The 16903-nt window shown below is 35.8% G+C and overlaps 4 protein-coding genes across 4 annotated transcripts; 2 read left to right on the top strand and 2 right to left on the bottom strand.

Moving 5' to 3' along the window:
- Window positions 1-12638: 12638 nt before the first annotated feature.
- LOC6567943 (THO complex subunit 3) lies at window positions 12639-14137 on the bottom strand. Its single transcript, XM_001993895.3, has 3 exons — window positions 13808-14137; window positions 13214-13748; window positions 12639-13158 (listed from the first exon to the last, which is right to left on the bottom strand). The coding sequence occupies exons 1-3, from the start codon at window positions 13895-13897 to the stop codon at window positions 12806-12808; spliced, it is 978 nt and encodes a 325-aa protein (XP_001993931.1). The 5' UTR covers window positions 13898-14137; the 3' UTR covers window positions 12639-12805.
- A 251-nt stretch (window positions 14138-14388) lies between these two features.
- LOC116805752 lies at window positions 14389-14658 on the top strand. The gene has a single exon (XM_032739732.1). The coding sequence runs from the start codon at window positions 14393-14395 to the stop codon at window positions 14621-14623; it is 231 nt and encodes a 76-aa protein (XP_032595623.1). The 5' UTR covers window positions 14389-14392; the 3' UTR covers window positions 14624-14658.
- On the bottom strand, window positions 14630-15608 carry LOC6567944 (vesicle transport protein SEC20). Its single transcript, XM_001993896.2, has 2 exons — window positions 15456-15608; window positions 14630-15402 (listed from the first exon to the last, which is right to left on the bottom strand). The coding sequence occupies exons 1-2, from the start codon at window positions 15534-15536 to the stop codon at window positions 14800-14802; spliced, it is 684 nt and encodes a 227-aa protein (XP_001993932.1). The 5' UTR covers window positions 15537-15608; the 3' UTR covers window positions 14630-14799.
- Window positions 15609-15638: 30 nt separating this feature from the next.
- LOC6567945 (E3 ubiquitin-protein ligase RNF4) lies at window positions 15639-16875 on the top strand. Its single transcript, XM_001993897.2, has 4 exons — window positions 15639-15836; window positions 15897-16058; window positions 16120-16285; window positions 16375-16875. The coding sequence occupies exons 1-4, from the start codon at window positions 15789-15791 to the stop codon at window positions 16701-16703; spliced, it is 705 nt and encodes a 234-aa protein (XP_001993933.2). The 5' UTR covers window positions 15639-15788; the 3' UTR covers window positions 16704-16875.
- Window positions 16876-16903: the final 28 nt, after the last annotated feature.

The following is a 16903-nucleotide window of genomic DNA, read 5'->3' as shown; positions in this document are numbered from 1 at the left end:
TATAGACAAATAGCTCAACGGCCACAAAAATCGATGTGTAGAAAGTAATTTCAAGCAATTGCTGCTGTTGAATGCCACAATTTGTAATGGTCAATTGCAAGCAGGTATCTCGACAAATATTCAATATATTGCATTCCAATCGGAATTTCATATCCATTGGTCCATTTTGAGCTCGAATTGTTCGCAAGTGAGTTGGACTTTGTGCAAAATGCAAGTGCATTTTGTTGGCCACGTGCCAGCTTGGACCATTAGTTGAACCAATTTTCTAAAAATTACATTAAAATGCCTATTTTCATGGGACCAAATTATCTGTGCCACAAATGGAAAAATTATTTTGGCCACGTTGAACTAAAATCAAATTACATCATTTAAATTGCAACCCAATTTGTCGTGACCCAAAAAAGTAGCAAAAATTAATTAAAAATGTTGACAGCGAAATCAATTTATGTAGATGAAAAAGCAGATATCAGTGAATATTGATTCAATTTAAATTTATATAATACAAATTGTCCGAATAGGGTTTTAAGCATTTATAAATTGAATAAAACCACAAAATAATAGTTAATACTTATGCAGGAAGTTAAGTTCGCTTATTAAACTAAATTTAACTGAAACATTTATAAATTGAATAAAACCACAAAATAATATAAAGTACTTATGCAGGAATTTAAGTTTACTTGTTAAATTAAATTCATTTAAAACATTTACAAATTGAATAAAACCACACAAAATATATCTGAAATACTATGAAAAAGTTAAGTTTACTTGTTGAATTAAATTAAGTTAAATATAAAATTAAATTTATATAAAGCATTAATAGCTTAAAAGACACACCGAATAATATTTATTATTCATGCAAGAAGTCAAGCCTTTACATGAAATTAATTTAAGAAATTCAAAAATTTCATTTTAATTTTACTAATGCACGATTTTATTTAAATTGTATTATAAAAAAAAATAGGTTGTTTGAATTATTTTTATTCTGTTATTTATGCACATAAGCTGAAATTTAAATGAACATTTTTGAATAATGATAAGGCTAATGCCATCAACTTAGTGAGCCTCCAAGAATAGAATTTCAGAAAGGTGTACCTCCAACTGAATTGCTTTTTGCCCGGATTCTTGTCGTATCCACAAATAAAAGCTGTCCTATGGAAACATTGTTTCTTTATTTAGCCATGAACGGCAGAGTTTTATGAAATTTGAGCCTGCCACGCATTCAAGATATGGCCAATAAATCATTAAGTGTATGCCCGAGTCTAAGAGGAAGACACCCGGGGAGGGCGAGACACCCAGCGTTGTTGTGTAGCACCTGGTGTCGCCGTTAGACAGGTTTAATTTAACGTCTTCAGCTAAGCAATATTTCCCGTATGCTCCTTTCATAATCAGGACACCCCAGCAGCAAATGTTTACGCAGTTTATAATATTAACAAATCACTTCAATGTGGCCTTAACTTTTCAATTACTCGCAACTGGGTAAGAGTGATGGTCAATCAATAAATAGAGAGTGTGCTTATCGGACGGCCCCCGTTGGATGTATTCTGGATGAGTTCAAGGTTCAAGGTAGCATCCGTTGCATGACCTTTAAATATCCTTTCACATTTGCCGCCAGGCTGGAGATATTCAGCACAGCATCGAATTTTATAAAATGACTCACATTAGGTATAAAAAAATGTATTAGGTTTTCTGTTCGAAAACGATTCAAGCTGCTGGTTGAGTGTAGAGGTTGAGGGTCAACGCTGGAGCTGCGTGGCATGGGAAGCGGGAGGGGGGTCGAGAGTGGGGAGTGGGGAGGCATAATGTTCTCCACCCGCATTGTGTAAAACGCAACGGTGCGCAGGTCACCGGCCATGGCGGGAAGAAGTTTTATAGCCTCTGTGAACGCAACTCGAAAAGGGTAACAAAATTCGGAGGATATGGACGTAGAGTAGGAGGAGGAGCAGAGAAGAAGCACGAAGAGGTCAGGTAGGTGGAAATGGCGTACAGTGAGTCCCCATCCTGCGTTTGTTTTATGCTGTTTTGTCTGGTGGAGCGAGTTTCACATTTTGCGTTTTATGACAGCCAGCATTAAATCGATAAACTGATTGAGCCTCAAAGATTTCCCTTGCTTCGAAATTACTTATTGCACCTGACCGCCAGCAAAATCTGTTTGATCTCTGCCATCGCACAGCATTAATAATTTGGCCACAAGTCTCTGGCTGTCCTTATCGAAGTCATCTATACTCTCTCGTTTTATTTACTGCCTATATCTTTATATTGCATACAAAAGACCTTTCGGCCCAGCAATAATTAGAAATTCAAATTCAGTCATCCAGTACGGCCAGAGTCGAACAGCAACCGGATGCCAAGAGTTTCAACACTCAGAGAAATACCATGTTTATGACGGTGTTCATAAGAGTTGAAGTACAATTTGTATATAAAAATGTTTTGAAATATATAAAAATCAATCTTGATGCCAAAGATTTTCTTTTTATTATTATTATTATTATTATTATTATTATTATTATTATTATTATTATTATTATTATTATTACTATTATTACTATTATTACTATTATTATTATTATTATTATTATTATTATTATTATTATTATTATTATTAATTTTATTATTATTACTATTATTATTATTATTATTATTATTATTATTATTATTATTATTATTATTATTATTATTATTATTATTATTATTATTATTATTATTATTATTATTATTGACCCAAGTACAAAGTTCTAGTTAATATTTTAGAACATAGATTTGTAACTTAAGTCGAGTTACTTTTTTTATGAAAGTACCGGAATTGATATAGAATTGAGAGCTTTCAAAATAATGAAAAATCGTCAATTAATCATCAGAAAATGATAAGAAACGTGCCATAAATTAGAATATTGATTGTCAATCTTAGCTGAGCACTTACTTGCCGATTTTTTTTTGAGTGCATAGACCTCTTGAGCTGCACAAGAATTATAATATTTTCATGACTTTTAATTGGACACGGACATTGCTGCTAAAATTGTGCCAAGCAGCTAAAATAAACAATTAAATAAAATGAGGAACTTATGCATTTCAATTGTTCAGCTAATTTGCAAAAAAATATGAAGAATAATTTATCTGGCTAGATTATACATAAATTCAAAAATCTTGCAATTGCAAAGATGAAAAACCCCCAGTGTAATACTTTGAAGAGCTTACCGCTTTAGGGTATTCAGTTGCTGGATTAAATGAAAAACCACTTTAAGCCTGACAATGTCGCATTTTATATTTTAAACGCGTCGTCTTTTAACGTTTTTGGGTCTGCCAAGAAAGCTTGACTGCCTTATTGATTTTCTTTTTGTTGGCCCACACTTTTGTTGGCCGGCGTCATAATTAAGGCAAACATTTCAGACTCGCAGCGCTAATTAATTTTTATTGAGAGTAAAAATGAAAAAAAAAAAAAATGCCATGTTACACAATTCTATTTGACAGCGAGAGCATTCATTTTTAATTATTGTTTTTTTTTGTTTTTTTTTTTTTGGCAGCTAAGTTTGCTTTGGGCCAGTATTTATAGACAGCTTGTGATGCTCTAAGACCTTAAGTATGAAGTGAAGAGGCATTTATGCAAGGATTCTGTGAAGAGACTATAAGCACTGTTGGCAAACACTTGAGTTTTACTTATACACGTCGTTACATCCTCAACCTTACTCGAGTATGAGACTCTTAAATGCTGCTCAACCGTTTTGTTTCGATTCGTTTTGCTGCGTAAAAAAAGTTAGTACACATAAAAACCTGTAGTTGTTTTCACATTGTTAAACGAAACAAAACAAACTGAAATTGGATTTCATTTAAATGCACACACACACACATATACACAAAAGTCTATACTTACAAGCAAAAACAATATATCCTTTCATCCGGTTCAAGGGCAACTTAAATGTTTTTGGGGCGCCAAATTGGAAAACATTTCAACAAAAATTTAACAGCAAGTTTTGGCTTAGCACTCCCAGCTGCTAAGCAACTTTGTTGTCAGATTAAAAGCATTTCGTGCAAAATGGCAAAGTTTCGTGCCAGAAAGTCAATGCCTGTGTTTTTCACTTTTGAGTGGGTTTTGCCAAACGACACCAACGGCAACAAAAGCCCATTACAGTTGCGGGTCACAACTTTGATTTTACCAACTGGCAACTGGGCAGGCCAGTCCAGGGCAGGCCAACTTTATAGATGCTATTTGGCCATCTCATGCATGGCAACAGCAGAGACACACAAGTTCATAAAATACCGTCAACATTTGTCATTATACACATGCCCCAAAGCATTTTCTTCGTTGTGAGACACATTCGCTTCTTGGAAGGCTGTGTTTATTCAGCATGAACTATATGTGTACACTCAGAAAACTAATATAGAATGTTCTACAAAAGTTACAGAAGTACAAAAGTTCTGCAACTTCTTTCACTAGAAACGTTTTATAAAATTTAACTTTTTATTTTAATAGCAATAAACTCACAACAAAATGTTGTCAGACTTCTTTTCTAGAACGTTTTATAATATTTTGTTGATTTCTAAAAATTATCGTTTAATTTTTGCAACAGTAAACTATTCCGAACATAAAAAATGGAATCTTAAACACAAATCAACTACAAACTTTGTTAAGCTGCTTTCCTTAATGAATGCTTGAAATATTATAAGCAAATAGTACTTAAAACCTGTTATACTTGAACTAAAATTAGCGTCTTATTCTCAGTATAAATATATATGTATAAATATGTATAATATATAAACATATGAAGAAGAAAAAAATCGAATCATTCTGTTAATCACAGTGCATTATAGATTAACATATTCTTCTCAACTTGGTCTTTATGCTGACTAACTGAAATATCATATTAGCTTTATTATGTTTCGGCGTTTGGCGACATTATTATGGAAATGTTCCGCTAATTAGTTTGATTTTCCGCAAGAGACTAATGATTCAATTTTGCGAAAAGTTGCTAGCTTTTCAAACTTTGGCTTAACTTGCTGCCATCGTAATTTGCAATGTCATCGAATTTATGGCCCTTATGATGAATTGATGTTGACTTGAACAAACAGGGGAAAATGTAAATAATTCTATGGTTCCATAATTATGAAATATCTATTTTTACGCTCATTTAACCCAATTGCAACTTCAAACTTTTGCCAGCAGGTTTATTAGCAAGTTTAATTGGATTGCTTAAGAGCAATTAAAGTTAAAAGAAAAACTTGTGTGAACTTAAAGAGTTTTTTATTTTCGCGTTTATTTTGCCTTTAAATCGATTAGTTTGATGCCTGGGTTAATAATCATTAATAATAATAATAATGAAATAAATAAATATTAATATTTATTAACAAAATCCTTTATAAATTTCGGCAAATGTCTACTTCAAGGTCAACAAAATGTTAGTACAATACTTTAATGCTTTAACAAAGGCCAAAAGCAATTTAAGCAGTGCTTGATGTGCTCTATATTACATAACAATATGGAATTCTGCTGAATAACGACACACACACAAAATATAATAACGAAAGCTGATCCACTTAGATGTGCACAAAACCAATAAATTCATATAAAAACAGTCAGAGAGAGAACAAGTTGAGGGCGTCCCTAAGAAAATTGGCCTCGTCGCCGGCAAATGAATTGAACTCTTGGTCAACTTGTGCCTTTCATTATAACTTTTAGATTACAGGAGACTGCAGGGGGAGGAGCGTTTTTTCGGAAATGGACAATTTTATGTACATCGGATATTTGGGCGAATGACACACTCAAGGCATAGGACTAAATGAAGTGCAAACTGTCAAATTCCGAACAAATGTGTAAATCCCATAAGGACACTTGGAAACATACCAAAAATAAATTTCCACACTATTTTTCAAATGTTGTTGGCCATCGATGCATTAAGCCAACCCAATGCCAGCCCATCTCTGTACACTCCCACACACAACATACAACATACAACATACAACATACGACATACATATGTACGTGCTCATAATGTATTGCCTGAGATAAGCCCCTCGGACCTTAGGTCATCCATTTGCGGACCCAGCAACCCGGAGGCAACACAAGATTTTCTTCTTTTTTATTTTTATTTTTACTTTTTGAGGCAAGCAGCTGGCTGAAGCAGACTCGGGTAATCTAAGTGTGAATTGAAGAGAAGCCGAAGGTCATTTTAGCAAAAGGTAGCAGCAAGCATTCGGCACACAAAGACAAGCCCTTTGGGTACTGGCTACAAAACTAAAAGCAGGCAAGAGCTCGAGCACTCTTGCTCATGTATCAGATTGTCCGACTAATAAATACTCTGTGTACAACATATGCTGCATACATACACATACAGTTGCGGTCACATTAATAGTAGTGCTACTTCATACAATGCCAATTCTCTATATTTTCATGGATCATTTTACACTTCGATATATATCCTCACATCGTATTTGGCAAAGAAAGCCAAAGGCAACAAAACTAAAAGCAAGCAAAAAAGTGCACAAATTGAGATTGTACGACTAAAAGATACCCTTTCAAATCCAAAGATTATTTATCTTTATATATACTCTGTGTTTATCATACAATTTGTTTGGCATATGCCAGAAATTTAGAGCACTTTTACAAATTAATTTCAGATATATATATTTATTGATATTTGTAGTTATCGATTGCAAAAAGGTAAACTAGTTCCACAACTTCAATATACCCTTTATTATTGTCATATTTAATGAGTTTAGGGTATCGCAAAAGTGAAAACTTTGCCCCTATAGCGTTGTCAAGCTTTTGCAGAGATTTAGATGTTTTGCGATCTGGTAAAACCCATTGTTTGTATATATCTGTTTTGGACGTGCTCAGGAAACGTTTTTGTCTAATGCAATCAAAGGTAAAATTGTAAGCCGACTTGCAAAAAGGATACACACGCTGTAAAAAGCGCCTTTATGCGCTCTGAAAAAAACAGTGACATCCAACAAGTTTCAAATAAATACGTGGAAAGGTGTTCTCCTACAAAAGAATGCAATGCACGTGTCAACCAAAAAAAAAAAAAAACCCTAAAAACATTACACTTACGTAGGAAAAACAAAACAAAAATATAAATGAAATAGATAATACTTTCTGCACAGGTGTTGGCGAATTTGTGTGGGTTGTTGTGGGTGCCTCTAGTTGCTGCCCCAAGTTGTGTCTTATTTTCACATTCGAATTAACCCCAGTCATAAATAACCGAGATTGAATTTTTGCAATTTGTGCGACACAAGATGTTGCAAGTGCGGTATAATGGACTTGTTATATTGCGTTAGCAGGTGGCATGCAGTTGGAGTAAATGGCTTAAGATACAGCACATGAATTTGCTGCAGGTCTGCACTTAAGTGAGTCCATTTAAACTGAAAAATTCAATGATATTATTTAACGTCCCATAACTTGAATCGTCAAAAATTATAAATAATTAGATTTTGTTTCCTGGAAATTATTTCGAAGTGCACAAAGAAATCAAAGAAAATCTTAAAAATTTGAACACTTATCATTAATTGGAATTCATAAAAGCTTTTAATTTATATATACTTTTTAGAAATGCTAAAGGTAATTAAAAATGTATTCTTAATTCAATTACAAATCGTAGTAAGACAAATGTTGTAAGAGTGGCATATTGTCTTAGATTAAGTCTATTTATTCGGAAAGGTTAAATGTTGAAATATATAGTTTGTGTTCGTACTTCTCATTTACATATTAATTTTAGATACACATTTTTCTAACTACAACTCTCCAATTAGAAATCTAATTATAAAACTTACAGGGGCGAAAGCTACTCAAATAAATGTTATAATATGTTATTCAATACGCACACCGAAAGTACGACAAATTCCCTAGAGACTTCCTGTAGTCAATGCTATAAGGAAAATTCACACTTTAGTCTCTCCATCTCAACAACAAGCAACAGCAAGAAGAAGAAAATGTTAACAAGAACATTTTGTGCCTGCTGTGGCAAGGACATTCTGAATGGGGCAAGACATGACTCAACCAGTTGGGAGCTGGCAGGATATGTATTTAACAGTTGGAAGCAAAACTTCTGCTTAGCTGCGGACCTTCACAGATGTGGCACACACATACACACACACACAGACACACACACGCACACTCATAGACAGAGAGAGACACACACACAGACAGACAGACAGACAGACACGCACACAAATTCGCATTCTTGGCTGAGGAAGAAGGCGAAAATGCTGATTTAATTTTGCGTTCACATTGTCACACGATAATCAGGCGATGTGTGCGATAACATAACCACACACACACATACACACATATATATATACACAAACACACACAGACACATTCGTACACACACAGCAGTGTGATACAAAAACAGAGCTTACATTTTCATAAAGTCCTTAGAAAGCGCTTTAAGAAGCCGCAGGATACAGACGCCAGCCAGGACTCCAGCAAAGCTCCTGCTTTGGCAAAAATTTGCTCTTTATTGCTAGTTGCCATTTAAGAGAGATGGAGATAGATACATAAGCCGGACTAAATTAATGCAGGATATTGATTGAGAATATGTATGCGGTCAGAGATGTCTTCTTCTGTGAGTTACGTGTGGGTTTCCCCACTAATTTATTATATCTGAGTGTTGATTACAATATAATGAAGACAATAAATCATTTTAAATGATTGATCCAAATGATGATAAAAAGTAATATTACAACTAGTTGATACATTTAACAAATTTACATTTATTTTGCAGCAGCACTTCAAGTTTTTCATCAAGATTAAATAATTATTAGTAGTAATTATTTCATTCTCTGAACGAGTATGTATATAAAGGCAGAGGCTTCTAATTGATATATAATTATTGATCAAACAAAGCTAAAATAATTCTTAGTAGTAGTTCTTATGTATATTCAAACTATATAATCAAAAATAGAAAAAACCTGGTCTATAATATCTTGTACGTAAACTGATATTTTTTATTTAAATTAAAGTCCTGTTTCAATTATTTTTTTAATCACCTTAAGCATATATTTCTTATAAGCGAAAAATATGTAATAATTATTAGTAGTAGCTCTAATTTGTAATCTTTGCTTTCATTTTTGTAATTAAAGTGATACTTTAATTAATTCTATAACAAGCTTAATGAGCAATTATGGTGATTTATTTACGAAAACAAACAGGCACCTGGAATAATAATAATACAGTAAATTTATGCCTCAAATTACACATGTTCATACCGGATGTGCACTTAAATCTTATGTCTTAAATAGACTCACCTGTGATGTTGTTGTTGTTGTTGTTGCCTCTTGTTTAGCGTTTTAAAAAACACTCTGAAAAATAACACAATCAAAGACAAGTAAACATGGCAAAGTTGCAGGAGCAGCAGCAGCAGCAGCAGCATCTGTGGGTGGCACAGATATGTGTAGAGAACGAATGGATTTGCCAGAGACACCATGTAGCTTCTGGCCATTAAGAACATTAAAAACATTGTTAGCATGAGAATGGGCTTAAATGCTATTACAAACAGTAGACACACACACACACACACCTAAAACACCTGGCTAGCTAGCTGCTTGGTTGTTAATTGCCTAAATCAATCCCACATGGTAAGCAGGCAAGCTGCCAATTTGTAGACAATTTCTGCACCTAATCAGCCACATGCCAAGAACATTTGCATAATTTGGCTTAGTACTTTGGCTTTGAGATAAACGAGAGCCATACACTTGTGTGCAGCAGGCAAAAGGCAGCAGGAATCGGCGCAGTGCAGTCTGCCTGCATTTTTAATCAATGTCTACCGCTCTACTTGCAACATCGCGCGCGTGGCATGAATAAATTAAATTCACATATTTCGTATCACATTTTTACACAGCGATTTATTACAAAGCGCAGTGATAAAAATTTCGTACTAAAATTAATCAAATATACGCCTGAATAATGTATATAAATTGAACACAAAAAACCTTTAATACATTTTTAGTGTCAAAATACTTAAAATAAGTTCATATTTATTTTTGCAAATCTTTTTGAGATTGATTTATGGAATTTTCATTGATTCTTTACTGCAAATTTTTGACCACTGAAATCATACTTAAATTAAGTTCTAAGTGCTCGTCATATCAAGTTGACTACGCAATTTTCCTCAGTGTAGGAGCCTTGGGCTGTTTGACTCCCGCTGCTGTCGATGCTGATGATGTTGATTATACGCCTTCCTTTTTGCTGCTGCCAAAGATTGTTGCATATTAAATGTTGGCTAAGTGCTGGGCGCAATTTTTCCCATGCATGGCCAAAGGATCGCTTGCGGGGAGGGGCAGGTGGAGTGGTGGAAGAGGGTTCAATACCTCGCCACTGCAAACAAATCAAATCAGATTCGGAACGTGTGCACCGCGGCGGGTCGTGCTTTTGGCTTTTACGGCCGCCTCGACTTGACTCGATTCGACTCGACTCGACTCCATTTATTTAAATTCAATTTTATATTAGAGGCACTCACTTGAGTCTTTATTGCCGTAGAATGGCTTACAAAGTGAATTGAAGCCGCCTATAAAAACTGGCGACTGCCGTCGTGCAATTTGTAAGAGTTTCGAATATCGGATTCGGAGGCGCAACGTTGCCATTTTAGCCAAGAATTAATTTAACTTGACACTGAGATCCGGTGGCATTTGTATAACAAATCCTTATACCCTGTAATTACCATGTTAAATGCGTGTGCGTGTGATTCTTTTATCGTCATATCCTGAAGCAATAAACTTAATTGGTAAAAGCAATCGGATGGAAAACTTAAATGTTTTTGGCAGCCTTTTTTTTATTAGAAAATAAATTTATACAATGCAGCAACACATAAAAATAAACTTCTAAATTGAAAAAAAATAAATAAATAAATAAAAAGAAAGAAAAAGAAATGATATAATGAGTACTTTTCTATATTCTGTAAGTTCTTTTGTACTTACACAATGTTTATTTAATTAAAATGTTGAAAAGACGTATCAAGATCCGCATGAGCATAGTTATTTAGTTTTTGATATACATTTTTTTCCTTATTCTTTTTTGTGACCTCTTTTTTAATAATTAAATTATGTTTTTTCCAGGCTAAGAGTATTTTTTAATATCCCAATATATTTTGAATATGATTTATACATAAATAAAAAGGTTAAAATTTATTTTAACTAAAGAGATCAAATTCAATAATCATTGTTTTTATTATATATTCTAACATAAGTTTTTATAGCTTGCTTTTACACTAAAAAATTATTAATTATTAAAGAGTCAAAATGAGAAACTGTAGACAGTTCGACCACGAATTACTCTGTATCGTATAGATATTTTTTAGACGTTCGACATACATCCTTGTATATATATATTTATATATATTCACTTTATGTGTGCCAGAAATATTAATTAACATGAGGAATCTATGCAGAGAACAAGGCGAAACCAGAGTAATCAAAACTGAAACTCGAGCAATTCAAATTTCGCAAATTGCAATGCTTTTTAATTAAAAGGACACGAGAATCCTGTTAACATTTGTTCTCTTGCGGTTGCAGCTTTTGTTGTTGGCCAAATTGGGGCGTTTTTTTTTATATTTGGTTTTGCATGGTTTGGCATCTTATTGAAGATGTTCTTGTGCTTTGCTTTAAGTAGACACAAAGCTAAAATGCTGCTCGTTAAGGGGCAAAATAATTAAATCCTTTGTGCATGTCGCGGTTTTAAGCTGAATCGTCTTCACTACTACACTGAGATTTTTGATGATTGAAAACTGAAACAAATATGCCTTTGAACACAAGTTCTTAGAAACAGTTTGATTCTCGTTGCAAAAACAGCTTAAAATAATTGGAATTTTAAGTAATTTCCACTGAGAGATTTCGTATGGAGGAAAATTAAATAATGTGTTTTTGTGTTGATTGCAAATCGAATATGAGCCAAATCTACCAAAAGTTTGCTTCAAGTGCAAATTAAACTACGAAGCACATATTTTGGAGAATACTCAATTATTATAAATATTCAATTATTTAATATTTTTATTAAATTTCACCTAAAAATACTTTCTTCTGATATATTTCTCCCATTTGTTTGCCAAAAATGATTGTCTGTAAATGTTAATAGAATTAAATTTGAAATTAACATTTTTCTGATACATTTAAAGCACAGAGCAGTAGTAAATTTGTCGTTGTTGTGCTTTAATTGAGAGCAGCGTTGTCTCTGAATGCAGCGTGTCATTGTTTCAGTAAGCCAACTTAACTCATTTACCAAAACAATGAAATTCTTCACATTGCCAGACGCTGAGCCGTTTGCCAAAAGGGATTTTCAGTATTTATGAGCATAATTAACACGCACACACACCACACCCAATCGAAAGTACTTAAAAGGAGGTGTGGTCGACATGTGATTCTTTATAATTGGTATTATGCGAGCCAAGTGGGAATGTGTGCAAATTGCTTTGGCTTATTATTGACCACATCTTAATTACGTAGTGGGTTTCAGTAATGGGCATTATTTATGCATTTTCGATCTCAAATAAACCATCGAACCGAATCAGAAATCCACTCAAAATGCTGTCGTAAATCATTAAAGGAATATTCTGTACAAATGCCGGGTTATATTAAAGACATATAGATATGTATATATATTATATATAGTCTATAATCTATAGTCTATAGATATGTGTATATATTATATAGTCTATAATCTTTAATCCTGCACATGACAAACTGTTTTTTTGTATGCAATTGTTACATTTTTATTTAAGCTACACTTAGCTCACTTAGCATTTACATTATTTAGCTTGAGATGAATTTGATTGAATGAATGATGATTAAAATCAAAAAAAGAAATTCTTATTTTACTTTATGTATTTCAATTGGACAGTTCGGAAAAGCCAAAGATTTTGACATTGCCCACCTCGCGTCGTCTATCGCCGATGATCTCCTTCTCGTCACAGCCGTAGGCGAGCAGATACTGTTTGGGATGCCACGCAACGGTGAAGGTGGCGGCGTCAACATGCACATCGGTCACCCGCTCGCCGGTCTCTGTGTACGCAATGTCAATAAAGAGATCCTCGCTAGCCGACGCAATCAGTCGCTCATCGTGGCTAAAGGATAGCGTCCGAACCGGCCAATCCAAGCGACTAATCATGCGCAGACACGACAGCTCATTGGCATCCCACAGCGAAACCTGCGCATCCGCCGAACCAGCCGCAAAGTATTTACCTGAAAAATTTAATCACATCTAATAAATATATATATATAAATATATTTATAATACCAGTAAGTCCGAATTCGATGCATATGCAATTGGCTGTGTGTGCCTTAATCGTTAATTGGTGATCCAGGCTGGGATAGTTCAACACATGAATGCAGCCCAGGCCATTGGTCAGAAAGAACAGATCGTTGGTATTGTTCCACGAGATCTCGTTCACTTCGAAGCTAAACGGTTCCTCCACACGGATTTTGTTTGTGCGCGTATCGATGAATGTGATTAAGTCCTCCTTGTTGCCCACGGCAATCGTTTTGCCATCCGGTGACCAGGCAATATTTATATTCTCTCCCTTGGTATTTGTAACGGAAACACATTTGGCGACTCGTATATCCCAGATGCGCATCGTTTTATCGCCGCTGGCGGTGGCAAATTGATCCGGATGCGTGTTGTGCCAGCACAATTGATCCACGGAGGCTGTGTGTCCCCGGAATACATTATTTTTGACGAAACGATCGCGCTCCAAGGCGTACACGGCGACGGTCCGGTCAAACGAACCAGACGCCAAATGGCCACCATTTGCGCTCCAGCAAACCGAATGAACCTAAAAAGAAGACCAAAAATGTACAAAACAAGCCAAAATTTTTGTTTTTTTAGGTTTACCTTTGCGGTATGTGGCCGCTGTTCGCGTACTTTGCTATGATTTCGAAAGTACGACTTCAAATCCTCGAAAGTCTGCTCGCTGCGACTCATTGTATTTATTGTTTGATTTATCTAATTTCCGCCAATTTTTTGTGAGCCAAACACAAACAATTCCAGTGACAATGTCAGCTCTCAGCTGTTGCACACCGGCATTGCAGTGTTGCAAAACGCGCACTTTAAATAAACAATAATAATATAAATAAATAATAATAATAGTTTATTATAAATTATTTATATTATATTCAGCACTTTCATAAAAGCAACTCGTTTTAACTTTAAACTATTTGTTTAAGTGCACTCGACTGAATCACAATGTTGCAAAACGTCTAAATGAGTGAGAGTTTAATTTTTGAATAAATTCTGTTATCAGTTGTTTTTAATATTGAATTTCCTTCAACTACAGACCAAGGTTACCAAAATCTCATAAGTAGAATAACAGATACGAATTCCGTTTATTCAAACAGTGAGCTTCTAATTTCCCGCATCAAAAAAAAAAGTTCCGAGATGCAGATTCAATTTATATTTGTGTTAATTAGTTTATTTCTGATGAGTGTTGCCATTGAAGGAAGAAGTGTTTTCGATCAGCTCTTTCAAAGTGAACCCAGAGGAGGGTATTATTATCCAACAGCATCACAGCAGGGTTACTACGTACAACCTCAAAGATCCCGAGACCGACCAGAGCAGCAGCAGCATCACCGATCCTATAAGGATATTTGCCGCATGGTCAACACAAATGGCTTCTCAAATCCTGGCAATATTCCCCGATGTCCTTACTAGATTAAGTGACTTGTTTTTATTGAAATTGTGTTGCCTAAGTGTAATAATTGAATTAAAAAGTGCCTAAGTATATAATAATCATAATCTTAGATTAGAAAAGCATTTTACACATATTTCCCGACATCATATGCCCGTTACACATATAGAAGAATAATAATTACAATAGTCGTAAGCATTTAGAACAAACGCTTCTGCACAATATAAAAGACACAAGCGAGAAACAAGCAGAATGCAAAGAAAAGCAGCATTTTATCGGTCCATTCGCGTCTGCCGTATTTCTTGAGGAGTTTGCCTGACTGAGTGATGCTGCCGGCAGTGTTGTGCAGTTCATCGTTGGTCGCCTCCACGTTCTGTGAGGAGGCAAGCAGGCTCTCCAGTGTGACCGCACTCTTTTGCGTTGTCTCCGACAGATGGCGCGATATCGCCAACATTTTCTCAGTGACATCGTTTTCCTGGGAAACCAGACTGCCCCGATTATGTCGCGTGCCCGCATTTGGGCGCTGTCTCAGATCACTCTCGCCGGTGATGGCCATCAGTTCGTCACGATTCGCCTTCTCAATCTCCAGCATGGTGGACACGTTCGCCTTGCGGAATGCCTGCAGCGTCTTGGAGAACTGGTCGCGATGCGTGTCCACCTCGTTGGCCAGCGTTGGATCGGACATGTCGCGTGCCCAGTCGTCCAAGCGTTCGATATTCTTGCGTAACGCCGACAATTTGGCTCTGCCGGCTTCATTTAGTTCCTCCAGTTCAGCGATCGAAGATCGACTGTTGAGTATATCCTGGAAGTAGATGCTGTTAAGCATATTGTTTACTTTGCCTGTGCTCTTGTTACCTGTATTATGGCCTTGGCCTGCAGATTGTTATCGATCAGATCCTGTCGTATCGACTGCAGTGTAAATTTATCTTTGTCCATTTCCAGTTTTCGCTTTATTTCGGGCCAGCTAAAATATTGTTTTGTTGTGACGTGTGGCTGCCCATCGATATATGCTTGCCTTTTGCAACACTTTAGCCGGCACACAGCTGTTCATTGATATCATTCATCGTAGCACACTAATAACTGATAAACGGAGCACAGATGCTTTGCGATAAGTTTATAATGTTTCAAAAAGTTATGCTATCAATGGCTTTTTAAACAGTAAAAATAATTTCCATAAAAGAAAACAAAATGTCTAGCTATTGGGATGTATCAATAATAGAAGACTCTACGACTTCGGTAAGTTTGCAATGCTTTTCGATTACCGTCCCCCAAGTAATGCCAATATTGCTCACATAGCCACAGCGACTCACTGAAAGCTCGGGCGACAGCTTCAATACCCCAACCATGGCAGATTATGCCGGCAGTTCCAGTGGCGAATTGCCAACGGCTTCCATTATGCATGATGCTTCCAACTCAAGCTATTGGGATGTATCAACAATAGAGGACTCTACGACTTCGGTAAGTTTGCAATGCTTTTCGATTGCCCGTGCCCCAAGTGATGCCAATATTGCTCACATAGCCACAGCGACTCACTGAAAGCTCGGGCGATAGCTTCAATACCCCAACCATGGCAGATTATGCCGGCCGTTCCAGTGGCGAATTGCCAACGGCTTCCATTATGCATGATGCTTCCAACTCAAGCCTCGATTTCAACACTTTTACGCGCAACCGTTTTCAAACTATCAGTGAGTAAATATATATAAATATATTTTCAATAAAAAATATTGTATGTCTTCGATGAATTTTTAATTTTGTATATTTTATATATATACAGGTCCAACGATTGATCTGACTGATCTATGTGAGGTATATACTCCGCCTCCGCGATCTGCCCGATCGTTGGTGCCCGATGTCATCATTGATTTGTGCACACCGGAAGCTTCCGGTCGCCGTCAACAGGTGGATAAGCGCAACACCAGCGTCGAGGAGCCATACAAGTGTCCTGTTTGCTTGGAAAGTGTGCTGAAGAAGGAGCCATCGTCCACGCGTTGCGGCCACATCTTCTGCAAGATATGCATCCAAGCCGCCGAGCACGCAACACACAAGTGCCCCCTGTGCAACAAGAAGATTTCCCGGAACTCCATATTTCGCATTTACATATAAGGCTGGCACACGCACACATTATGCATCCATTCATTTTAAAGACTTAAGCCATTTATTCGATTCATATATATGTACGGCAAACGAATGCGTTGTTCCTTGATTATTTCTCAGTATTTGTATTGTTAATTTCCGATAAGCAAAATTATAACTACAATAAACGAATTAGTTTGAACTTTATTCAATATAATTGTATTCACTTA

The sequence above is a fragment of the Drosophila grimshawi genome, unplaced genomic scaffold (genome assembly GCF_018153295.1).
Source record: "Drosophila grimshawi isolate 15287-2541.00 unplaced genomic scaffold, ASM1815329v1 contig_311, whole genome shotgun sequence".
In the NCBI taxonomy this organism is placed as follows: domain Eukaryota; kingdom Metazoa; phylum Arthropoda; class Insecta; order Diptera; family Drosophilidae; genus Drosophila; species Drosophila grimshawi.
The sequence above is the reverse complement of the archived record's forward strand: the minus strand, read 5'-3'. Positions and strand labels throughout refer to the sequence as shown.